The sequence below is a fragment of the Engystomops pustulosus genome, chromosome 10, assembly GCF_040894005.1.
Source record: "Engystomops pustulosus chromosome 10, aEngPut4.maternal, whole genome shotgun sequence".
NCBI lineage: Eukaryota > Metazoa > Chordata > Amphibia > Anura > Leptodactylidae > Engystomops > Engystomops pustulosus.
The window spans coordinates 16,981,560-17,008,809 of record NC_092420.1 but is presented as its reverse complement, the minus strand read 5'-3'; the positions used below and the strand labels follow the sequence as shown (position 1 = coordinate 17,008,809).

At 40.3% G+C, this 27,250-nt stretch overlaps 1 protein-coding gene across 9 annotated transcripts in view; it reads right to left on the bottom strand.

The window, feature by feature from the left end:
- Positions 1-7,028: 7,028 nt before the first annotated feature.
- MAGI1 (membrane associated guanylate kinase, WW and PDZ domain containing 1) overlaps positions 7,029-27,250 on the bottom strand; it is a 351,260-nt gene continuing 331,038 nt past the window's right edge. For 5 of the 9 annotated variants that reach the window (XM_072127795.1, XM_072127797.1, XM_072127796.1 and 2 more), the window contains 6 exons: positions 25,036-25,239; positions 19,248-19,338; positions 19,098-19,158; positions 16,661-16,807; positions 14,407-14,545; positions 7,029-9,131 (listed from right to left, as the gene is read on the bottom strand). In XM_072127795.1, coding sequence (XP_071983896.1) covers positions 8,362-9,131; positions 14,407-14,545; positions 16,661-16,807; positions 19,098-19,158; positions 19,248-19,338; positions 25,036-25,239 — 1,412 coding nt within the window. In that variant the 3' untranslated portion in view covers positions 7,029-8,361. Of the gene's footprint in view, positions 9,132-10,388; positions 10,478-14,406; positions 14,546-16,660; positions 16,808-19,097; positions 19,159-19,247; positions 19,339-25,035; positions 25,240-27,250 lie in introns of all 9 variants that reach the window. The other 4 variants (XM_072127801.1, XM_072127803.1, XM_072127798.1 and 1 more) reach the window with 2 other exon arrangements.

The following is a 27,250-nucleotide window of genomic DNA, read 5'->3' as shown; positions in this document are numbered from 1 at the left end:
TGTGCTACACCGTACCGCTCCCGTAGGGTGCCGTGCGCCCATAGAAGTGTATGGGGGACGTATATCGGCCGTATATACGGCGGCCGTATATACGTCCCCCATACGTTCGTGTGAATATAGCCTAATTCACTATTTTTACATCCAGTCTTTTCAGGTATTTTCCCAGAGAGCATAAAATGAGTGCCAATGACTATTTTTGTGCATAAAAGATACAATCCACAATTGAATTATTGTGACAAAGTCACAGAATTTTTTTTTTACAATACTCACACATTTAAAAGATCGACGATTTGAAGGAGATTTAATAGCATCTGGAGGTTTAACACTGGTTTATACAATTTGAAATACAGTTAAGAGTAATACAATTGGGTTCCATGTGAATAATATTTCACAATATGAAGTCATTGGCGGATTCTGAAAAGCCTGGATTTGATTTAGCAGTGAATAGGTATCCATGGCAGGCATAATAATCAACTACGTTATGCCAGGCATGCCTTATAATATATACAGCCTTGGCATGTGAAATAGGAAGTAGATGGATGTGTTTCACTTAAGGGGGTTTTCAAGGAAATCCTCAGAGGGTAATTTTGGGGTATGCAGGAAAAAAAAAAAATTACATAACCTGCTCAGGCTGCTGGTTCCACTTTCCTCTCAACTAACTGCAGCCGCAACGCCAGAATTTTACTTTATTTTCTACTAAACGACAGCTAGTAAACAGGAAACAGTGTTGTTTTTACCAGTGTGTCTTAGAGATCTGGTAGACTCCCTTCAAGCCACTGAGACATCAGATACAACCATTACACTCTACAACTGTGTGTAGCGGCATCTCATCCAAAGTTAAGAACAGATACTACACTGGGTTCTAGTAAAAGGTCAAGAACAATACAGTTTAAGAACTGCACTCCTCATCTGTCCACAGAAGGGTTATGGTTGGCTCAGAGATGACTATGTATTGCCTTTTGGAAGGTACCGATTCACATTGTCGAGAATGACCATGTAGAGTCCTTCATGGAAAATCTCCTGACTGGGCATGAGCAGACTCAAAGCTAAAGATACTTTACCAACAGCAAAAACCAAATTGTTGTCTATTTAAATACCAATAGGATGGTGGGATTTACTGCGGGGCACACGGCCAGCTCTTACCCGACACGGTGTATGCACACAGCCATTTTGGGAAGGATCGGGGCTCCCTGTGATGTCATTCCCTGGCACAATCACTGGTTATTAAAAACAGTGTTGAGCTGGACTGACTAAAGTTTGTGTCTCCGGGTTTCGGACCCGAACCAACAAAGTTAGGTGCAGTCTCGCACTTTGCAGTTCAGCCCCGCTCAACACTACTCCTGCCAACGGAAAAATGTTTACAGAAAATGAGAACAAACTCCAGAAAATTGTTGACCATGAAAAGATTTAAACCCAGGATCATACAAAGAGCCAGGATACAGATAGTTTTAAAAGAAGTTGGGTCAAACTTTCGGTACAAAGTTGGTCAGAAGCCAACATTTAGGATACAGTTCATTGGTATCATAAATTACCAGGTACTTAAGGAAAACACCATCCAATTCATCATACGGTGTATTGTGTACAAGAGATTGTAGCCTATTTGTCAGGGAAACAAATCCAGGTTTAAGTTTTTAGAAAAAAGTGAGTAATTTAGCTCCTCTCTCCGGGGAGAAATATGACTTCCATTCAAGATGCTTCCTTTTATGTTTTTTTTTTATCTCCCCTTATCGGTGTGAAGCAACACTAGAGAAATCAATAAAAGCACAAAAATTGTAATTTAAAAAGTAATTTTCCTCGGAGCATACGTATTGCCACAGACACCGTAACGCTTCTTACACCAAGCGCTCAATCACCTTCATTCAGAACAAAAGACCCATCGTGACAAAGACGACGACAACCGAAGAGTGGCCAAGTCTTGGCCCAAAGTATATAATTCACTTGATAAATGACCGGTGTGATGATCGATATATCGTTAAAAGATCTTGTATAATGGGACAGGAGTGACTGGGACAAGGTCCTCAAGTATCATCTAACACAATAAACCATGCTTAAAGGGATATTCCAAAATTTCACCACTTATCCACATCACTTTAGGAAACAATGGTCAACAGAGACTGCAATGTTTAGAAGTGGACTATCTCTTCTTCAAAGTCTATAAAGGAACAGCGCTGTATATTGTATAGTGGCTGTGATTGGTATTACATCTCAGCCCCATGCACTTCCACTTGAGTGAACAACAAACAGGCCATGTTTCCCCGGATGGAAAGAGCAGCACTCATTGGAACACCAAGACTGCTGAATGGTGGGCGTTCCAGTTGTCAGACCCCTACAGTTTTGATATTTGTGGCATATCCCAAGGATGGGTCATCAAATAAAAGTCCTGCATATCCCTGTAAATAAAAATTGGATTGAAAATTGTAAGTAAAAGTTATGGATTAAGACTGTCTATCCATGGATTAGTGTACAGATGGAGAAGGATTGATCATGGTGCCTTGACTTGGAGTTGAAATGTTATCAAAGCTAATAATTTGCAGGTTCTAGTTAAAATGTGACTTTCAGACTGAGTCATCGGCTGCCCACGGTGATCACCTGTAAAATAGCCGGCGTAAGGGTTTTTATAGAACATAACCTTATCGTACGTGGTGTTTGTTCGCTGTGAAAAAGTCACATTAGCATTAAATGAAATTGTCTGCTTCTCCGTGTTTCTCAATCAAGATAGAGAAAGATCACGAAGGTTTAATGCTGTGCCACGAGAGATACCAGCGCCGACCGTCACATGCATATTCAAAGGCACAAAGCATTGCAGGAGAAAACAAGGATATTGCAAGACATTTGGTCCTTAAAGTGAACCGGTCAGGTAATTTCTACTCTCACATCTGAGTGCAGGAGGAGGAGAAGCTGAAATCTCTGATGGGTCTATATGATGGGTCCACACAGTTATTGGCAGTGAGAGTGCTGAATACTCCACCCACACACAGTGATTGGAAGTGTGTCCTGATCCACTGCCAATCACTGTGTGTGGGTTGGGTAGAGTGCCGATTACTCCACCCACACACAGTGATTGACAGGGATAGTCCTGATTATTCTGCCTACACACAGTGAGAGTCCTGATTACTTTGCCCACACAGAGGTTGACTGGCTTCTCTTAAGCAATAGGGACACAGAGAGAGCTGTCAATCATGGGGTGAGTGGGAGGGGTAATCAGAACTGTCGCTGTCAATCACTGTGTGTGGGTGGAGTAATCAGGACTTTTGCTGTCAATCACTTTGTGTGGGCAAGGTAATCAGGATTTTTGTGTTCAATCACTGTGTGTGGGCGGAGTAATCAGGACTGTCGCTGTCAATCCCGCTGTGTGGGTGTGGTAATTAGTACTTTTGCTGTCAATCACTGTGTGTGGGCGGAGTAATCAGGACTCACCCTGCCAATCACCCTGTATGGGCAGGGTAAATGGAACTGTCAATACCAATCAATGTCGTTGACTTGCTGTCAGCCAGTGTGCATGTGGGGTAATCATGTCACTCAATGTCAATCACTGTGGGTGGAGGAATCAGCACTCTTCAGTTAATCACTGTGTGTAGGTGGGGTAATCTGAATGGTCACTCACTGGGATTCACTAATGGCTCCACTGATGACTGTGGTACTTTATAAGATAAGATAATCCTTTATTAGTCCCACAGTGGGGAAATTCACAGTTATGCTCTATATTAAATATTTATCAAATATTATTATTACAGATAAATTCTATACTGTATACTTAATTTCCACATTTTATGCATTGTTCACGTAAGAGAAAATTGTGACTACTAAGTTATAGCCCACTTGCTATATAACTTAAAGGGGTATTCCAGGAATCAGCACAATTCATAAACAAATGGGTTCTTAAACTATAAGATAATATGTAATTAGTTATTTAAAATTTTGCTCCCCTTAGGGGAAAAACGCTGTGGACATAGAATGTAATGAAGAATTAAAATGCTACTGGCTCTTTAATCAGTTCGTTGACAGAAGATGGCCGCTGGTCACATGTCCACATCACATTTCCTGCACCTGCCTAGGCAGGTCATGTGATCATCACTATGTTTGGCTGTAGTGGGTTGGTTGCAGTGCATCCAGTATGGCCGGTGTGTGGTGAGACGTCATCTCAGTGACGCAATGTGCAGTGTGTCATATTCCCGGAATACCCCTTCAAGTTACAGCCCTGGAATAACTAAATCTTTGTCTTCATACATGATCGCTTAATCTTTAATGCAATATACAATCCTTCCCTCTCTCCAGTCCAATGCACAGTCTACATGGGAACGGCGCAATGACTTAAGGACATCTACCATTAGTTTACCGATGGTAGACATGTCCTAATAAGAAGCTCCTGAGGAAAGATGTTCCTTAGGACTTCTTTTATTATAACTCTATACACCGGGAGTTTTAAAAGTTATTTTAATTACCCTGGGGAGCACAGGCTTCATCACCTGGGTGTCTCAGGATGCCTCGTATTTATTTTATGAACCGCCCCCCACCCCACCCCCATTGCACCGACTGTCCCACCCGGTCCTCTACATCGCATAGAGCAGGTGACAGGCAGGACCACCAGCGCAATGAGGGAGTGCACTATATAAAATACAAGGCTCCCTGAGATGCTCGGGGGACGTAGACTGCACCCCCCCCCCCCAGGGTAATTAGTATAACTTTTATAATTCTATATGTCCTCAAGTAGTTCCTCAGGAATGTCTTAGTAGGACATGTCTACCATCAGTTTGTCCTTTAAGGGAATGCAGAATCTTCTCACTTTCGCTCCTTTGTTACAACTGATAACATACTATATTAGGCAAAAATATTTGCGATACAATATTTCACCTCCTATGTCTAGATATCTCCTATAAACTTTATCATTTTGGCCAGTTATTTAGCAGGGAAACAAGGTGACTTTATTTGCAAGATGACGTAATTTAGACATTTATTTATCATTGGAGTCAAAGATCTTTAGGTTTCTGAAAGGCTTCCAAAGCAAATGCGAAGATAAACAGTAACTATTATTGATCCAATGGAACCAATATCCAACAATATGGTTCTTTCTTTATATCTTATCATCATTATGGAAGTATCTAGCTCTGAAAGGAACTTCTAAGGTTCTCTATAACAAGTAGCAAAAAAAATGATAATCTTAACTGGGTCCTCAATCTCCAGGGGTTCCACAACAGTCAGAATTGATGATGCTATGGTACTTAGGATCTGCTCTGATGGATGCAAAGTTTCCATTAGAAATTACCAAAGAGAGAAGAACGTGTTCTGTTCGCGTGTAAGTTAACATACCTGGACATCCCCATCAGTGATATTATTAATTAGCTTTTCTTGCCGGAAGACTACCAATTATTACTAGAATTAGGGTCTATCCAATTCATTCTCATTCACAGGTCCAGGTCCTTACTTGACTAGGTCAACTCTAGATTCTTCTACATGGATCTTACTCATTTAGGCAATTAAATATTACAAAAAGAGAAGTATTGATAGAATGGACAGGTAAGGAAAAACCAAGCACCAATCCCTTCTGTTCATCTTTACGTCACCCAGCACCACAACACCCGTGTTCATTCTCTACTGGTAGACATGGACTTCTCTTTGTTTTGCCTATACCAGTAGTGGCTAACCTATGGCACTGGTGCCAGAGGCGGCACTCAGAGCCCTTTTGTGGGCACCCGGGCCATTATACTTACTTCTCTATTTGGGAATGTGGGAAGAGGGAGAATGATTAGACAGGGCCAAATTATCTTTGGAGGATTTCCTACTGGCCCCACGATTCTCTGAGTACAGAGGGACACTGGAAAGTAGCTAAAATGATGCAAATTTCCCATCTTGTCCTCAGGAGGCCAATATGATCGAACATTGTTGAGGAACAGGGACCAATAAATTACTGCTTTTTAGTTTTGGTTGGCACCTCGCAATAAATAAGAGGGGTTTTGGGTTGCACTTGGGCACTCGGCAGCTAAAGGGTTCGCCATCACTGGCCTAGACTGTTCTAGACTGTATGTAGATGTATCACTTTATATAGTAGCCTTTGGTTTCCATAACCTTCTTTCAAGTTGGAGCTGGAACGCAACACAAACAGGAGAACCAATCTTGGTCTTGTGTCTACTAGCACAAATATCTCCAAACCAGGTTGTGACATGAAGGGCCAAACCGCTATGAGTTCTCGAATGGTAACTAGTTCTAATATGTCATAAATGATGAGATGATGGCCTTGTTACAAGAGAAACCAAAAAGGTGGAGGATGTAATGTGTAGGCATTTATTTAATTGTAAGAAACTTTTTATACAACTTTTTGTGTTTCCCTTAGTCCTGTGCTATAACTTTCACATCAATAGAAGGAAGAGGAGTTAGAAGAACAAGACAAGGTGAAATGAAAACTTTGGGGCGGCCTACAGAGCAAATGTCTAGTAAAAACGTTACTATGATGGTTTTTGGATTTTGCCAAATCCAAAACGGAACAAAACATACTCAAAAATATCTTCCCAGTAATTTAACTTCACTGAATCCTATGCAAAAATGAACACGTGGAACGTCATCTTTCATAACACACTGATCATTTTGTATTGAAAACTTTATTTATAATAAAAATAGCATTCACAGACTTGCTCGTCTAGCTACATACATTGTGTTCTGTCCCAGGTAAGGAAACCTGTACTGGCAAAGTCCACAATCAGCTTCAATCAACTCAATGTCAATCCCAAATTTTAAATAAAGCATGGACAGTTTTGAATCGATGTATGCATAGTATTGAAACAAAGATTGGCCCACAAACCTCTTTTTCATCAAGACATAGTAGAAAGTCATGGATCAGGTACAAGATTGGATGACTGAAAAGCGTGTACAAGTGCTTTATCGTGGGGGGGGTCCACAATGCTGTAACCTAGTCCTAGTCTCAAAAATGAAGGAAAAAACCCCCCAAAACTTCCAAATCACTGGTATGGATTCCGATTTCGGAAAATAAAATATACCTTTGCATACCTGATTCAGTTTACATTAAAATATATCACCGACTCATCATTTTCTCCATTCTCAGAAATATAAACACTTATCCCATTCCTTGCATGATTTTTTTTTTTTATCGTCATAAAGTTTCTCTCTTTTTACATGGAAAAAAAGGCATTTTCGTTATTTTAACAAGCTTGAATAATTACAATTTTTAACTCTGTACACACAATGATTGGCCATTTTTTTTTGTACAGTACCATAGCAACAACAGTGATAGACTTGCAATGCTCATTCATGTCAGTATGAAAATATGTATTTTTTTTTACACCAATGCACTGTAAAAAGCAGCAAATTCAGAGCGATGGCAGACATTTCGGCTCAGCTAGGCAGTAACGCAATATTATCTTGGACCAAGGATACACAGCAGACGTGACGACAGCTGCTGTAGAAGACTAAATTAAAAAAATGAAAAAAAAATTTGGATGCTTGTTTTTAGGCCATGCATTGGGACCTGTAGACCTCAACATTTCCACTGGAACTCCATAGTTTCCTGCTGTTCATAAAAAAAACAAAACAATATATAAAACGGATGAAACATGAAGCCAACAGAACATTGTAGCACAATGGACTATTGGCTGTAGTAGGACGCTACGGTCATGTAGACGTATGCCGATTTTGCTATGATACTCTGCATTCTCGGCAACTATGGCAAAAAGTTTATGGCAGGTATCTTTCAAGAATGACAACATGTCCACCTTCGAAACCAAAAACAGCTAAATGAATATCCTTGTGCGAAGTGTGCTTGTATATGTCCTTCATTGCAATAGTAGTCTCAGGTATCTTCTTCGAGCTTCGAGGCTCTTCGATCCGGTCTTCTACACGTCATAGCTCCCACCACCAGCCAATGTAACCAGGATTCATAGTTCAATTAAATAAGAATTTGATCAATGAAATCAATTGTAATTTCAGGTCAGTAATTAACAGTCTAATAAATGTAAGTGTTAATGAAGCCTAGCCAAAGACAAAGAATAAAAATACACAAGAAAAACAAAAAAAACTTGCGATTTGCTTTCCAGTGCCATAAAACATGTTCCACAGAAGAAAAGTCTGGAAATAAAAAGTCCATAAAATGAACATTATCAATAAAATAGCTTCTCGTAGAACATGTTATATCCCTTAGGGGTTTACATTTGGCAAATAAATTAAAAAAAGATACATCAAAAATACTTTCTTTAATATACATCAGGCACAACACTCTGTAAGTAAGGTTTCATCTGCATAAAACATTTCATGGAACTTTAGGATTGTTTAGGTGTTGGGTTTTTCAGTAAGACACTATTAGGAATTTTTTGTTCTCAAAAGCCTCCTTAGATGAAGGAATGTGCATCAGATGGATCAGATACTGAGATCTGTGCTACATTCCTTATAGGGTCTTCTCCTCTGTGCCGAGGGATGTTTAGAACTTCTGATTGTGTCGTGTTTCACACTGTTTTCATCTCGTTCTCTGTTTGCAGATTTTTGGTCGCGATTTCTCCTTTCTGGGGACCTCTCCCTTCTCCTCTCAGGTGAGCGATCTCTCCTCCTATCAGGAGATCTTTCCCTTCTTCTGTCAGATGATTTTGCTCTTCTCCTGTCAGGAGAACTCTCTCTTCTTCGATCAGGTGATCTTCTTGGATCCATAAAGCGATCTAGTGACTTTCTTCTTCTGCTAGGTGAACCATCCCTCTTTCGCACAGGTGACCTTTCCCTTGTTCTTCGAGGAGAATCATCTCTCCTTCGTTCATACCTCTCTCTTTCTTTCTTTTCCAGAGTATTCTCATTGCTCCTTGTCCCTTCTGCTCTCTTGTCTGGAGTCATTTTCTTCTGTCCATTGACCACCATTTTTTCCCCTTGCCTCGGATGCCTTGCCTCAGGGGACCGGTCCCTTCGGCTACTTTGTGTAGTATGATATTTAGAGGACCCATTCCAAGTGTGATGGTCATTGTGATGTCTGTTTCCTCTAGGTTCTTTGAAAGTAGTCCGTTTTTCCTCATGCTGTAATGATTTGTGAGAATTTGGTGGATAACTGAACTCCAATGGCATGGGATGTCTTTCAGATGAAAGCGTGTTCATTTTCGAAAGATTTTGTGAGCTGGAGGTGGGGCTGTTCCTGTCACTGTTGAGTTCTGGAGAGGAAAAATAAAATTAGTATTTGCATATATTTATGTATCAGAAAAATCTCCTCTCCTAGGTTAGTGTTTGCAACACACATTTGTTAAAGAGGTGAGTATACTGAAGCCTGTTAATCTATTTATGATGACTTATATTTGGCGCATATATTGGGTAAGTCAAGGTTGGTTTCAATATCCCTTAAACTCTTCTTACAAGATAAAGATATGGTCAAGACCCCAAATAATAATGGCTTTTGCCCTGAAATATGTACAACAATGTAAAATGCTATTCAAGTAGATAGCCTTGGAAAGACCCCAATACCACCAAACCGAAAACCAATTTTAGTACCTACAGACTATCTGAGCCTATATTGTTGGCCAATGTGTGGTGATTTGATAGATCACTCTTGTTCACAGTTGAGACTTCTCCACGAGTTGAACCTAGACCAACATCAAGCCACAAATGGTCATGACCAGTGATCCTCAACTCAGTCCTCCAGAACCCCTCAAAGATCTCATTTCAGAACCTTTCTGTGTACATTTTGTGGTGGCCTCAATATTCAGCACAAGTTGGGATAATGCAGAATTTGGTTGCTAAATTTTAACAGTACCCCAGCCTAATGTTCTCCAAGGAGATAATATGGTGGTGGCTTGCTTGTCTTATGCTGATCTGGGATGGGCCTGCTTTTGTATAAGGATGTTGGGAGGAATATATGCTTAGCAATTGAAAGTCTATGGTCAGCTTTAGTGTTGACAAGTTAAGTTACCGTAATTCTATTTGTGGAATAATCGTTTGGATCTACCCAAATGTTTTTGAATCAAGTACCAACCATGTAAGGCACCACCCTCCCTTCCCGATGGTGTTGAGTAGTAGATTTTTTTGATACACCAGCTTGACCAATACATGAGAGCATTACCCATGTCAGGAAGTCTTCTGCAATGTTTCATCGGTTACTGGACTTTAAGACCCATTAAAAAGACATACAAACCTGACACCACAGAATTAGCCGATTGATGAGAACATAAGGAATTTTTTTTTTTCTTATTTTTTAAAGTCACTTAAGCTTGCAAGCATCATTCTGCAATGTGGTTGCAATGGAATAACAAGGCCTGCACGTTCAACATCCAGTAGTCTACTTACAGACACAGTTTGGGGGGGATATGCAAGGTGTTCATGAGTTGCCGGACACTTAGATAGTTTAGCAAAGCACAAGCAATGGGTAAGAATTAGGCCACAGCACAGAAACACCTAATAGTGATTTAGCTACAAACCGTAGTTTGATTTTGGCCCATAAGGTAGACGCAAGGCTCGCCGAGCTTTTCATTTCTCATACATGCAGCGATATTAGGAGGTATCATCGCTGAGGAAGGTATAGCCCCCGCACCAAGAGAAGAAGTGAAAAACAGAGAGAAAGAAAGAGAAAAAAAGCAGAAGATTTAGAAACCCTACATAGTAAAGGAGGAAAGGAGAAAAAAATAAATTATTCAATCTTCATATTTCAGGATGGTTTATTTTGAATTCCGACCAGGTTGGCTAGATGACATCCAAATAAGGCTGTGAAATCTGCAGTTTCTATAGTGACATTAGGCATCTAGGATGTGAATTTTTGCTTTTTTTTTTTTTTTTAACAGACAAGACTAGAATAACTATATCTTTTTTTTTTTCTCTTCCAAAAACGGGAAACGGATAGACAAGATGCCAGAAAAAAAAACATTTACATTCAACAACAAAAAATAAAAAATATATATATATATGTTATATATACAAGTCCACAGCAGACCACAACAGTAAAATTAAAATACAAAAACTCATTACAAAATGATACAGCCTCACTGTGAAGCATGTTCCATTTAAGAGGTAATAAGCTGGAACTTCACATTGTCATCAGTAGGAGCCAAGGAACAAGTGACCCCGTGACGTTTTACACCTGTACTTTTTAGCAGCACAACTTTCAAAGTCTCTGACTTTTCTTTTAAAAACCAAGGGAAAAAAAAAATCAATAAATAATAATAATAAAAAACCACAGATTTTTTTTCCTTTTAATTAATTGGCTTCCTATTGGTTTCGTCAGTGCAACAGCCATGTCGTATTGAGGCCCGAAAGACCTCGTAACAGGACAAGTCATACAACGGGTAATTTACAATACAGTGCATCTTAACGGGAAACCAAAAAAGTAATGGACAGTAAAAATATATACAGAAAAATAGATGCCGACAGCATTGCAATCCAATACAAGTCATTCGGAGGCTAAGTTTTTAGTTTTTTTTCCCTTTAGTATAACCGGCTGAGATGATATGTTATGTCTGGTGGATGCTGTGGATCTTGTTCGTTACTATCGATATTTCTGCTCTTGATCGTTAGCTTTTTTTGATGGTTTTATATAAAAAAAATACATTGCAGCAGAGTTGCTTAGAAGCGTCTGAAATTTTGAAAAATCTTAATATTTGGCAATCATTCATTAAAGGGGAAGCATCGCTTTCCTAGCCTACATTGTTGTCTGCCATAACTCTAGAGTTAAAGGGGTTCTGCTGGCACAAAAACTTGCTGAACAGTGGTGGACTCCCACAGATCATGAGAGTGGAGGTCCTTTGTACCTCCATTGCACCCCCCCCCCCCCGAAAGAATGGAATCAAAGGTCAAAGGTTAGTCTATGGAACTGATGGAGATGGAGATAACCAAGCACCATACTCTATCAGTTCCATAGAGAGGCATAGAGCAGCAGTTATTATAGACCCCAACAATCCAATGTGCATGGTTCTCTGAGAAAATGAGGATTGGGCATGTTGGATTTTAAAAACTCCCTCTCCCGATTGAAACAAACATGCAGACTAAGCCAGAAAAATACATAGATGTTTGGAAAAGTAATCGTAGGGTTAGAGACCAGAACTAAGAAAGCGAAGAAGAGAAAACAAGCAAGAAAAACCATGGAAGACGTTGGAGAAAAATAGGAGCACAGGATCTTAAAGGGTTCAAGAACAGACCTAATGTTGCCAGTCTATATTTTCTCAACAAGGAAATGGGAGGGGCAGATATAGCCAAGTGCACCGATCCACTCAGACGATGCCACAAAGGATAAATGAGTCAATGAAGCAACAGAATTATTTTCTCAACCTAGTGCTCTATTCATTGAAGGGAACGGGACCCTGGTTCTAGTGATCAGAGTGTTCTCCGGTGGTCAAGGGATTGCGTCACAACTTAGAACAATCCCTTCAAAGGTTTATCCATTAACCCTTTTCCATAGATGATTTCCAGTTGTGGTAGAAAACCAGATTCTATTTTCTCTTCCACCAAGTATTACACTGTTGCCAACAGCCATATACATCGAGAACTACTCTGTTATATCTCTCTAATGGAAGAGAATGGTGGGTCCCATGTAATGGACCACCTCTATCCCCAATAATGACATACTAATTGGACAACTTATGTTGGTTATTCATTCCCATGTTTTAAGCTTCATGCACACGACGGTAAAATTTGGCTTGTGTGTGGCCATCTGACAGTCCCCATGGACTTGTATCATGCATGGGCATGGACGCTGACTTCCTATCGACATCGGTGGGAGGAGCAGTTGTCCACTGGCCGAAATGGGCTACAACCAAGGTCTGTTTTTCACATACGGTAGAGTGCATGAGGCCTCACAGAAAACCTCTAGCATCAATAATGCCCTTTGGTCCCATGAGATCCATCCACTAATCTTACTCTGTCCATACACATTAGATTGTTAGAAGAATCAATACTCCAAGCCAATTTGGGCAAGGCAGGAAATCCCTGACCCAGTTAAACATCTCCAGTTCAAGATCTTTACTTTAAAATAGATTTACCTATGAACCAGAGTACATATGGAAATGGGGCTCTATTTTACGCCCAGAATCAGCGCCACCCTTGTACACAGGCCATGTCTAGTAATGCAACTCATATGTGTAGGGATAAGCAATACCAGTCACAGCCTACCAATACTTTAGATTTTCATCTAAGCAATCACTTTACAGGTTAGTGTTTCTTACATTTCTATATTAATATATATATTAATATATATATATATATATATATTAATATATATATATATATATATATATATATATATATATATATATATATATATATATATATATGTATTTTATTATTTCGGGGGAATTGATATTAGAAGAGCGGATGCCTCCCCTTTAAAAGTAAAAACAAAAAAATATCAATCTAGTTAGTCACGAGTCTATGCTGCTAAAATTTTCATCTGCAATGCAGCCCGTATTGGCATGCAAGCCAACTCACGGAGAAGAGGGCATCTATATGGGATCTACGCAGAGAAGAACCTACCAGATCCCACACAGTCGGCCTCGTCCAATATAATCTATAGAGTAGCAATTCTAGCGAGCAGAATACGATGGCTTTTAACAAGTAATATGCACTCATGGTGGCAGAAATTAAAAAAATCAGGATGAAATGAGTTCAGATAAGCTTTCATAGAAACCTCAAAGACCTTTGGTTGGGAAAAAGCCTTATATATATCTATAAATATATATGGCCCTATCAGCAATTCTCTTAAATAGGAATATTTTACAATATAAGTTATTTAATACAGTCTTCACCAGAACATCCTCTCACGTAAAATAGAATTACGTTCCGAATATCCAGTTCCCTGATAGCATAGAATTTTTTTTTTCATTAAATAAAATTTCCTTTGTTTTTCATTTAAGCTTTTTTTTTTCGACAAATAAAATCTTTTTTTTTTTTATACCCCTCTGATCTGGTTAAACGCTGCTTGGAAAAAGCAGAAAATTGACAATTCACAAACGTTATGCAACAGCGCAGGCAAATTAGGAAGGAGTCAACGTGTGAAAATTCCCAGATTACAATTGTTGTTTTTGAGTGTTTTTTTGTTTTGTTTTTTTGAAATGGCGGAATCCTTATTTGTTACAAAAGGATGAAAACGGTTTGGCACAGTTCAACACGGTTGAGTTTTTAAACAAATAGACAAGTTTTAAAGTTTCTCCTTCACCAAAGATGCTACGTTGATTTTTTTTTTGTTTTTTTTAAGAATTTTTTTTTTTTTTTTTTTACATTTTTCCTCCTACCGAGCCCCAACAGTCCACAGAAGCAAGAAGAGGTTGAGGAGAGCGGAAAAAAATCAGTACAAGCGAAGCAATTAACCATATTTCGCAAAAGTTGGTAAGACACTGGTGATTAAAAGAAAAAAAGAAAAATAGGTATTTCCTGCTCCAGATTCTTGACAGAGAGAGATCATTCATGGAGTGATGGTAGGGAGCAAAGGAATGTTTTCAGAGTTTGACCCACCATATTCTGGCACTGAACCGTCCCCGCGTTTCAGACTCAGACGCACTCGCCGGCCGCCATTTTTTATCAGTTCAATTGCCCGAGCATGCTTCATGTTCTTTGTGCTCTCCCCATTGATTTCCAGAATTTCATCACCAACCTGTAAATTAAAAGAGTATAATAATTTTGGGAAATTATTTCCTGCACTGGAAAAACTATTTTGAAAAGAATTCATAGATATTTCTTTTAAAAGAGGAGCCTTCATCACCAGGTTCAAAAATTTCCATCCTTTAAAGGAAATCCACCATGAAAATCCATCCTGATAAACCAGGGACATTACTCCTAGATCCAGACACCGTGACTGTGGTAATCTTCTTATATTTGTTATCCATGGCTTCCTTCTAAAATCAACTTAAAATTATGTTAATTAGTCAGAAGGGCTCTGGAGCCCTTACCAGAGCCCCTCTATGATGCAGTCTCACAGACTGTTACATTGTGCACTTACCCTTCCTCTTCCTTCTGTATCGCACACAGTATGTGGGGTATTTACTCCTGCACAATGTAAACTACAGCATGGATGGGCTCTGGTAGTGACCCCAGAGGATTAACGGTTCATTAGCATAATGTTAAAAGATTCTTTTAGAAGGAAGGAGGCCATGGATAACAAATATAAGAAGATTACTGATTACAGTCACGGTGCCTGGATCTGTGAGTAATGTCCCTGGTTTTTCATGATGGATTTGTTTTTAAAAGGTTCTTCTCCACTTATTTTGATGCAGCTGGAATCTTTTATTTAGGTCTCGCCATTCCAAAGCAATCCCAACCATTGGTTTTGGCACCCAATATGCTAATTAGACTCCTTTCTGTCTATTGAGTGGTCCTAATTGTAACATGAAACATAGCCCTACCCACCTAACAAAAATATGAAAAGTATTGGGTGCTGAACCTTGCTCGGGAAGGGTGAGGAATCGGTGGAGCACCTCCTACCAAAGGATGAAAATAGTTGAAGTCGGTGGAGGTCGGAAAATGTCCTCTTGAACCACTAATAGACCCCCTTCCCTAACTACAAAATAAAGCTGCCCACAGACTGATTTTTTAGAATTAAAGGGTAATAGAACTTTGTTTTATAGTCACAACAACAGGTCCATCAGGGGTGAACTAAACCACCCACCCTCAAGAAGAAGAAAACCCAACGTAACTTGTGGTCAACCAACTGCGATGGTCAACTTCTCATGGATTCATCCACCAGACCCTATTGATGATCTGGCCCATATAACCTCCATCTCCTTGGTAACAGACTACAAAGAATATCTGGAATTTTACATTACAGAGGATTCTGAATGGTGGTTTTGTAGTCCGCTGCTATGGAGACCGCTTGAATATATCTTTTCTATAACAAATGTACAAACCATCTGTCCGATTCACTGGTTTAAAACCCATCACGCTCACAGTGTCAGAATTTGTTACTGTGGTGCTACACTTCAAATATTTAAAGGGGTTGTCCCATCAGTAGGATTTCCTTTACTAAAGGAGCACCAGGGGTCTAGATACTGGAACTAATGATATATTCCAGGCAGAACTCCAGAGTCAATTAAAGGTGAGGTTTATTCAATTGTGGCAACATTTCGGTGTTCAGCTTTCGGTGTAAGTTTGTTACTTACTGGAATTAATGGATATTTTTGCCGGGGGGAACAATATCTACACCAGAATAGAAGCTGCATGCTACTACTAATTAAATCTATTGGTGACCATGTTATAAAATGTCCACTTGAAGCCGGTGTCTCAGACTTGGGGTAGGCCATAAATGTGGGGGTCACCAGCAGATATTAGCACATAATATGTCAACTTCATAGACTATAGAGTAGCTAAATTTCATGGGTGAAGGTCCTTCTCAATTTAAAATTTGGTGGGTGGTTTGGGTGGCCACGTGCCCCCTAGAAGGCTTGGACCGCCTTTATTAAAACCCATTACTGGCTCCATAGTGTATAGCGTTGTCTCTTTAACCAGCTGAATGATACAGGGTCTGGGTGTCAGACCCCACCGATATCCAAATCAATAACCTCTCCCATGTTTAGGACATCAGTGCTCAATACAACCCCTTTAAGTGTCCCACATTAAAAGTCACTAATGATGATCCCCCTCTATGTTGTCCATATACCCTAAAAATGGGATCAAGGGGCCAATCGGAATAACACCTCTACTCTTAGAAGAAATGATATAAAGAACTGTAGAACAAGTCGGAGACAAATGGGTGGAACTGTATCTGTATACATACCCTCATCTTCCCACACCTCAACGCTGGTCCATCTTCTGCAAGACGCAGAATATACAGGTCCATGTTGTACTCCCGGCCTCCTCGCAGGCTGAACCCGAATCCTTTAGTCCCTCTTTCGAGTTCTACTATGTAAAAGTCTTGTTCCGACTGTAAACAGGAAATATATGGTGAATACATTGTAGATGATACATATGGAGCTGTGTGCTGTATATACAGCCAAAAACCTGGAAGAAACTCAATTCATATAAAAAAACAGACTATTGCCTAAATTTTTTTTCTCAATTGCTGACCTCTAGTGGCCAAGTAGATTACACTGTAATTTATTTTATTTTACAGCCTGCCCCAAAAAATTGACTAGTATGAGAATTAAAGACGATTTGTCAGTATATCTGCACCCAGCCCCGGAGATCTGTGTAATGATACCTTTGTGTACTCTGTATCAGCAGAGACTATGCAAAATGGATTGCACTAGCGGTCTATTTACACTGCTGTGCACTTAGTTCTCTGCACTGAGCCACTTCACAGACTCCCCCTGTCACTGACTGCTGTAATAGTCAAAATCAAAATCTTCCCCCAATGCCTACAGCTGTTGCCCTCGACTCCCCCCATGCCTACACCTCTTCCCCTCGAATCACCCCAAAGCACACAGCTGTTGCCCTCGACTGCCCCGATACCTACAGCTGTTGCCCTCGACTGCCCCGATACCTACAGCTGTTGCCCTCAACTTCCCCCATTCCTACAGCTGTTGCCCTCAACTTCCCCCATTCCTACAGCTGTTGCCCTCAACTTCCCCCATTCCTACAGCTGTTGCCCTCAACTTCCCCCATTCCTACAGCTGTTGCCCTCAACTTCCCCCATTCCTACAGCTGTTGCCCTCAACTTCCCCCATTCCTACAGCTGTTGCCCTCAACTTCCCCCATTCCTACAGCTGTTGCCCTCAACTTCCCCCATAACCACAGCTGTTGCCCTCAACTTCCCCCATAACCACAGCTGTTGCCCTCAACTTCCCCGATTAGCTATACAAATATATGTTTCCCTTCACTTCCTCCATACATATAGATATTCCCCTCAACTACCCCCTACATACAGCTATCCCCATAGAATCCCCCCATTATACATACATATAGTTGTTCCACTTGACTTCCCCCACACATAAAGCTCTTCCCCTGGACTCACTCCATACATTAGAATGGTCATGACCAATCCTACCTTCCCCAATATCATCTTACAAGGGATGAGATACCCTCATGCACATATGTAAAGGTCTATACAATTCTCTCGGATAGATTTCCCCTTGGGCATTAGTTGCCCCTATAAGTTGCACCATCAAATATATTATTAAACAGGAACAGTGTCATAACAGCCTCAATATTTTCTTATTGTAGCTGAAACGGCTGCGTCCTCCCACAATGCCCTCCCTTTATACCCCACTATCGCTTTCTATCACCAGTAAGAATATTTTCCCGGCACAATACAAGTACAATATCTGTCAGATCCCGTTTTGCTGGATGCTCGTTTACGTGAGTTACGGCCCTTTATCTGCCTGCATGAAAGGCGCCTCGGATTAGGCGAGCGTTGTATCAACACAATATCTGTCTCCCAAACCTGATAAATGCGCTATGAAAAATTCCATAACCGAACCGTTTTCGGGAAAATATACTTTTCGCCCAATGATACTGAAACATATTTCCAATTACTGAGCTTGTTGATAAAGGGTACGGCTTATTGCGACGCTGCAAACCGTACTGCGACTACCGAGAGGAGACCAGAACAGTCATACACACATTACTACTTCTGACTCTGTCACATGACCACCTTGCATTTTTAAAAAGTGTCCACGAAAACATATATACAAAAATTTAGAGGCCATATTAGGCCGCACCCAATGAGGTAAATAAACAAGCAATGGTGGCAGCAGATGAAACATGAAGGCTACTAGACATGTTAACTATGTACGGCTAATGTATTGGAGGGCAGAAGTAGCGTAACAAAAGAGGTTGAAGAAGTCACAGTTGCATCAGGACCCACAAGCCACTGTACAACACTTGCTTTAAAAACTAGCAATTAAGCATTGTAAATCACTCAATCTTACTCTGTGCACTCAGATTTATGACCTAAGCTGCCACAGCTCCCTCCCCTTTCAAGATAATAAATCTTTTAATGTCAGAAATAGCAGTAGGTCAATATATATTGTCAAGTAACTGAGGCTACAGAAAAATATGCAGCTGCAAGGGCCCTTATCTGAATGCAGTGAGACTGGAGCAGAACAGTTACTGCTGTATCTAAGCTGTCATTATATAGGCATCCAATTTACATAGAGCTGAGCTGCTGTATCTAAGATGCTATTATATAGGCATCCAACTTACATAGAGCTGAGCTGCTATATCCAAGCTGCCATTATATACGCATTTTTTTCCCCCAAAAAAATCACTCTTACCTGCGTAGTGGGCGGAGTTTTAAATTCAAACTGTGGCTCTTGCTTTGGTTTTGTGTTGTTCCTATATTAAATAAGAGAAGAATAATGTAAGTGAGCAGCGTCCAGGCCCAGAAACCTCAGCTCAGTACATCCCCTTAATGATCGTCTTACTTGGTCTCCTGGGCTATTGTCTGAGGCGTGTGCGTGGTCGTGATTGTGGCAATCTTTTCCGCGTTGGTCAATAACGAAGCGTTGGAGGATTCTGTAAGAATTAAAGATTTTCTGGAGTCAACATAAAGCCGGCAGCGGGACTTTGCATAGATTTATTTAATAATGTTCAGTAACGGTGGTAATTACCGAGTTTATTTTGCATAATTCGCCTATTAGTTATCCGGAAAAGTGGAAATCTCGGTAAACAAATGGATCTTTTTCTCTAAATGAATGAAGCCGAGCAAAGAAGAAAACGTGCCTCGTTATGTGATTTGTCTGTGCCTCACGTTATGTTGTAAAACAAACATTACCCATCTAGAAGTGCACCTGTAGGATACACAGGCGCCCATATTTCTAGGTTATTCAATATTCAGCCTATTCATTATAAGGGTAAGTAGACATCACAGGAACAGATTCTGAGGCGTTGCAGCTCCCAAAATATGTCTCTCCATTATAGGAATCATGCTTTTGTCCAACTTTTTTTTTTTGACCACTTTAAAAAAAAAAAAGGAAAAAAAAATTCTGCTACATTTTTGAAAATTTTTGCTGTGTTTCCAGCTCTATGGTCTGGGCAGAAGATGCAAAAAATGTCGAAAAATTGTGAAAAAAATAAATCAAAATGTTAAAATACATTTTTATTTATTTTTTAAAATGTTTTATTTTCTTCTTCATCTAAACTTAAGAAGTAACAATAAAGGACATCAGCCACCAGGATGAAGGATTGTAAACCAAGCACAATGCCATACTGGTGTGAGCCCACTCTGACAGGATCTGCTCTTCTCTTAGCTTCTTATGCCCTGTTTTTTTATGATAAGAGACTTAAATTATGCAAATGAGTCTGAGGGGCTCCAAGTTCAATAGGTGTTAAATGGAGACTAAAGCCCCTTAGGCTCATTTGTATAATTTTTAAAGCCTTAAAAAAAAACAAGGGCATAAGAAGGTTAAAGGAGAGTGAATCCTGACAGAGGGGGCACACACCTGTATGTCACTGTACAATCCTTCATCCTGGTGGTAGATTTCCTTTAACTCAACCTAAAGGGGTTGTACAAACCTATGATACTTTTTTTTTTTTTTTTTTTTTTTAACGTCATCCCTATGTCACATGATATATCCCAATATCACTGGAGCAGAATTGGGGAGTCAGGGAGGGGTCCTAGGAATCATCTAGAGTAGTAGGGGACCGATAAGGCTAAAGTTACTACTTTTGTTATTTTACAATGATGTAAAGAATAATTGGTTTGGAAGAACATTCAACAATAAAGTTCCCATTAGGACAAAGTGTCCATATTTCCCGAGAGTAACTGAATATTCCCACTTTAGAGGACTCCCAAAGATCAAATGTTATAGCACTAAAAAATTGGGTGACATGCAATACCACATTTCTCCAGCTGTGGCCGCTGTAGAAGAATTCGCTACTTCATATGGGTCAGGGGATTAGAGGTCCATCCAGAAGCTCAGATCCTACCGGTATATTGGGGCAAGAGACGGTGTCTTGTCCCAGGAAATATGGAACTACAATTTTTTTTTAGCTAAGAAGAACAGCACCAAGATCGGGAAGAATTTAGATTCTTGCTTTAAGACCCAATTTTCTCTAGGACCCAATTTCTTAGGATTTTTCCTGGTTGGACTATTTATAATTGGTAAAGCAACCGCTTGACCGGACATTGTATATTTTCCACGACTGAAGCTTATTACATTATGCATTTGGTATTTTCTGCAGACTTTTTACCACACGCATCAACAATTTGGAAGCAGAAACGTACAAAAAAGGCAAAGTACATTAGACATATTATGTAATTTGCATGATAAGCCGAGTAAAAAGGCCTGGAGATATTTTATCTATTAAACAAGACGAGAGTCATTACGTCGAAACCATCAGCTGGATCACATTTAAAGTATTACCGGAGTAACCTGCTTCACACAAAATCGCATCGATGCCTCAAAAATATTTATCTTATTACTATAATTCAATGGCATAATGTCCTTTAAGCACAGATGTATGGAAATGGCAATACAAAGGGCAATGATACAACGACACGACCCGTGTCTACAGCTGCTACATCTACCAAGGCCGAAGATGAAGATTTTTACGCCTCTTTTTGTGAGATTTAGTTTTTTGTAAAGCCAAGTTTAAAAAAAGAGTCACATATCTATTTAAAGTTTTTTTTTTTCCAATGGAGATGATCCATTTCAAATGGGAACCAACTTAGGAAGTGATTCAGAAGATGGAACTGAGAAGTGGACCCCAAATCGGGCCACAGGGCAGGACATTTATTGACGTATTTGATAAAGAAGCTTTGGGTGGTTTGGGATTTTGTAGGGCTTGTCTTGGTTAAAAATTCTATTTTTATATAACCCATGAGGGCATCAGTGTTGGACTGGGGTTCCATGGGCCGCCAGATAAAAATATCCTGTTGGCCCACCTTCCATCAACCTCTAGGACAGTGGTGGCTAACCTATGGCACTGGTGCCAGAGGTGGCACTCAGAGCCCTTTCTGTGGGCACTCAGGCCATCACCAGAGAGGACTCCAGGTACCTTCCTGCAGTCCCAGACAGCCCAGGACTTGCTGTGCACAGAGCTATTTTAAAATTGACAGCTCGACCTGGGACTACTGGAGGAGTGGGAAGGTGTGGACAGATCTGGATTATCATTGTAGCTCCTGCTCCGGTCCTGACAATTCTTTCTGTTGATGGGACCCTGGAGGGAAGCTACAATGATCATCCAAATTTCTTCTATTTTCTGCTTTATTGGTGTCCTCAGGTGCTGGTATGAACGAAAGCTGTGATAGACGGGAGTATAAATCGCAAATGAAATTTCTGTGTTGGCACTTTGTGATAAATAAGGTTGTAGTTTGGGCACTAGGTCTCTAAAATGTTCGCCATCACTGTTCTAGGAGATAGGCCTTAGTAGCCGTCAAATTGAATTGTCTTCTACGTGACTTCTAGGGTCCAGTATTGTGTGATATCCTTGGCCCATTGGTGGATACACTGATATGGTGGTGGGGGTAGTCTGACACAGGAGGGTATCTTGAGTTAAAAGGGTTGCTACATTATGAAATCTATTCAATTCTAGGAAGGGTTGGGACAGCCAGCTCAATGGAGGCCTCTTTCCCAAAAAATCCCTGTAATAGGCTGGTTGGACACATTTGCAATTCCCTGTTCTGCTAATCACATTGAGTCGCAGTGGGTGGACTCTCAGTCAGGGCCGGCTCCAGGTTTCAATAGGGCAACAGAGCCTCTGTGGGCCACTTTCCAATGAACTCATGTGGCGGAATTAAAAATTCAGAAACTAAAATAGTCCCCTGTTCCCTAAACTAGCCCCTAGTTCATCATATTGAAGAGCCCCCTTATGGGTTATTTTATATAAAGCCCCCACATATACTGCAGGAGGTACTGAGATTGGGCCATGTGGGCCCCTTCAGCAGCTCTGGGCCCCGGCACTAGCCCAGGTATGCCGGGTGCTGGGACCGGCCATGCTCCCAGTGATCAGACATTTATCCCCCTGAGGTTTGGTGCACCTTCTCAAACTCATCTTCGCTGCCCACTCTGCCCAGATTAACAGTAACTTATCCCCCTGTGAAACTGGGCAAATAAAGGGTGCAATAAGGCTTGTGGCCACACCCATAATGCACCAAAATGCTAATTTGCATATATATAAACACACACACACGTCTACATTCAGGCAATGTATCTTTATAACGAAAGACATATTTATGATGGAGGACACTTCACCTACATGACCATATGTGAGCAACAAGTTTATAACTTCCCTTTTAATCAATCCCCATGGGACTCATAGAAGAAGCCCCTAATGAGAATCCCAACCCGGCTCTACAAAAGACAAACAACAGCAACAATCCACTTCTGCATATTTATCAATATAATATTCTCTGTAGAAACCTCTCCATAAAAAAAACATCTCAAAAACATTACAAAAAGCGAACATTCCAACCTCCATACACTTAACTAATGTACAGCTCGGGCTTCCTTTCCGGCTGCACAATTCTACAGAGACACAACAGCTTCTGCAGACTTTAGAAGAATAAAGAAGAGGGGAAAAAAAAAACTTTTCCCCAGCTATAAAGAATAATGAAAAAATAAAAAAAATAAAAAAAATTAAAAGCTCTCGAAATGGATTAGCAGAACGATTCAGAACACAGCGCATGTCGCTTGCAGCCGGTGAAGGTTACTTAATAATTGCACAAGACAAATAATATAATTTGGCCTAGATTTTCATCCCGGCCGCGCTAATGCAGTCCTTTCACCAGCGTCTACTTGAGAATTGACACTTGTGTCTGATATTAAAAGTAATATCACAGCTAATTAACTATTAATCCTGATTATGGATGCTCTAATGAACATTTCCATGAGAACTGCCTGAAAGTCAAATGAAAAATGGGCTCCTCTTTATCCCCGGCTCCAAAAATCTCCCTGGTGCTACTTATTACAAGACCCAATAATAACAAAAGCTAATGATGTTTAATGTAATCATCTCTCAGATGACCACGTGTCCTGTAAGTCTGGAGAAGAAGACCAGGAGAAGAAGACCACAAAACAGTTTTCCGCTTTCAGTTTTTAGCCGAAACAAAAAAAAAAACTGTGACAGTGATGTCATCCATCACAACCAATCATATCCCAATTACTTTTATAATTTTTACCAGACCACTGTTAAAAAGGTTTTCTAGTTTTTTAAAGCTGATGAGTTAGTCTTAACCAAAGCCATTAATCTTAGATTGATAGGCTGACCCTAGGGCCGGCACCAGCAGTGGGCATACCTGGGCAAGTGCCGGGGCCCAGAGCTGCTAGGGGGTTCACATTTGGCTGTACTCAAGGAATCCATGGGGAAGAGGGGAGGCTTTATCTAATGAATCCATAGGGTTTGAGGGGGGCTTTATATAAAATAACCATGAGGGGGCTGTTTGCGATGATAAACTAGGGAATATTTTGGAACAGGAGACTGTTTTAGTTTCTGAACGTTTAATTCTGCCACCTGAGTTTACTGCAAAGGGGCCCACTGAGGCTCTGTCACCAAGGGGTCTAGTAAAACCTGTATCTGACCCTGGCTAGCCCCCCAACACCTTCAGGATTATCTATTTGAAGATGCATATGGATATCGAAGACTACCGGCCCAGGTTTTTGGAGATTGGGAATAAGCCAGGAGCGAGGAGGAGGATGATACTACACACCTTTCCGTAGTTATGCAGGTTATGTAAGTTACGTCTACCCTCATTGATCGGTATATAGGCCATCACTTCAAAACCTTGGAGTTCCCTATAACATCCCATCCAAGGAAACAGGAACGGACATATCAATTTTTAAAACTCAAATTTTTGTGGCTCATGAAGATCAGGAAGCTGTAAGTTTTTCTCTTCTATTGGTGCTTATACAGCAATGCCGTATGAACTAGTCAACCATAGTGGTGTGGCCACCTTAGTCAGTAAAAAAAAAAAAAAAAGACTAACACCATAGACCAGTCCAGCACCTCCTGGATAAAAGAGTTGCATACCAAAGATGGTGGAGTTCAGTACAGCACATATATATTACTATAGCATAAGGACAATCCCACTAAGCACCCATTATATGGTCCCATTTGAATGGGCCTCGGTCTCTTTCATCCACAACCATAGTCAATGCTGACAATTCCACTTTAACATCACTAATCACTATCATTAATATTTACAATATTTTTATGGCATAAAGATAAATAAAGAGCATTAAAAAAAGAATAAATCAGTAAAAACTATATTACCATCCCCAGGAATGATGCGTAGAGTTACAGTGTTTCCAGCTTCTTTGATTAAGTTGACAATGTCCGAATGTGACTTGTTGGTGATGGAGCATCCATTAACAGCCAGTATCCGGTCTCCCACTTTGAGCTTGCCGCACCGGTCAGCTGGGCTTCCCTCTATTATCCGACCTATTTTATGAGGCATGGCCACACATGCATTTCCGGCTTTTTTTTTTTTTATGTCACAATTTTTGTTAAAGTGACAAGACATCGAAGGGTAAAGAAGAGAAGGATTGAGAAAGGAAACAGAAGGTTGAGGGTTAATAATGCATTAAGCAAACGTTATTAGATGAGCGTCACTGCTCATGTGAATAAAAAACATTGGCAAGACAACCAGTCTGTGACATATTCGAGACAAAATGGCAAAGTTGCCGGCTCTCCACACTTGATGAATGCTTGCTGTCCACAGTAGATGCAAAATCCATAGTCAATATTGTTTGGCTTGACTTCTGTGTACTCGAGAAGACACTTTCTTCTTGCTATAAGATACTAATGCATTGTTTTTTGTGCCATGGATAAAAATAAATCTCTAAAAAAGTTTAATGTACTTCTATTTAAGTAGGCAACTCATAGATATCTAGCATTTCAATGAGTCCCTGAGGTCTACAGCTTCAATAAAGAACTTCACAAGGGGATATAGAAGGAATCCAGTCTCCACCGAAGGCATTTAGTCGTGAAGACTTTTGTTTAAAGGTAAAAATAGACAAAGAGGTGGCCATATGTTTAAGATAGAGCTAGTCCAAGTTTAGAGATCTCCAGTTTTCAATTGTGTGCAAAATTTAGGGTGTCATGAACATCAGAAGACTACTAACTAGCAATAGAATGGGGCTATTTGGAGTTGGAGTCAATGTCATAGATCCATAGATATTATTTTCCCTCCATCTAGATCAGTAGTGGCGAACCTATGGCACGGGTGCCAGAGGTGGCACTTGGAGCACTCTCTGTGGGCACCCAGGCCATCACCCAGCACAAAGGTCACAATTCAGGACTCCTCCTCCTGCAGTCACAGGTAGCCCAGAACGTGCCAGGGAGGAGTGGGCAGAGCTGGATTATCATTGAAGCCCCTTCTCAGGGCCTGCGATTCATCCTGTTAAGGGAACCTTAGAGGGAAGCTACAATAATAATCCGAATTTCTCCATCTTTCTACTGTATTGGTGTCTTCAGGATGCCAATATGTTCGAATCTGTGACACAGCAGGGAGCAATATTTTACTTTAAATTGGCATTTTGCACTTTGTAAAAAAATATGTGGCTTTCAATTGTAGTTTGGGCACTCAGTCTCTAAAAGTTTCACCATCACTGATCTAGATTAACATATTAGGATTGAACTTTATAATCCTATGTCTTCTCAACAATGTTAAACTAGGTTCCCAACCTCACTTGGTTATTTTTCTCGTTCTGCTCCTATAATGGAAAAGATGACCAAGCTGGATGTTTAAAATGATGGACACCAAGATAGACTAACTGATTGTCCCATTGTCGAAGCTGGAAAGTGTTGGACTACTGTTTTTAGGCCTCCAATGTCCCTAATACGCAGATGTGAACCTAGCTTTACCATGTCGATATCTGCCATTTTGGCCTGGCACGTTAATTGTTTAATTGTCCATATGATTAAATTTATCAAGGCCTAAGAGTTTGGCAAAACTTAAGTTAGCTTAAGATGTTTGAGCTGCGCTCTCCATAAAGGAGATGCCCATTGTATAAATTGGTGGACCCAAATGGTCCATCATTCTGATGACTGGGGCATACAACATTCATGGCTTGGGGCTCAGCCTACAATGAACGCTCTACTGGTCTAAGGACATTTTTCTTAGTTCTTAATCTTAGTCTTGAGTCTAGAATACTTCTCTTTCTATAAGGTGTTTTGACATGTTCACCGTGATATTCTTAGAAGTGATGAAACAGTAAGGCCACCATGCAGAAACAAAAATGTATGAAAATAAAAAATTTCATACATTGCAAGTCGGAGATGCAAGCAGAATAGTTTTTTTTTTGCCATAACAAGCAGATTTGTGAAGAGTCTATGAATAGGGTTCTCTCTCCGTGTTAGCCCCGGAACTCTGCACAATATTACAAGACGTACGACACACTTGTACTTGCCAATGTTTTGTTCACTGTTAGATGTGAATGATAATCAATGAATGAATGGATAAAAGCATCCCCTCCCCCACAGACAC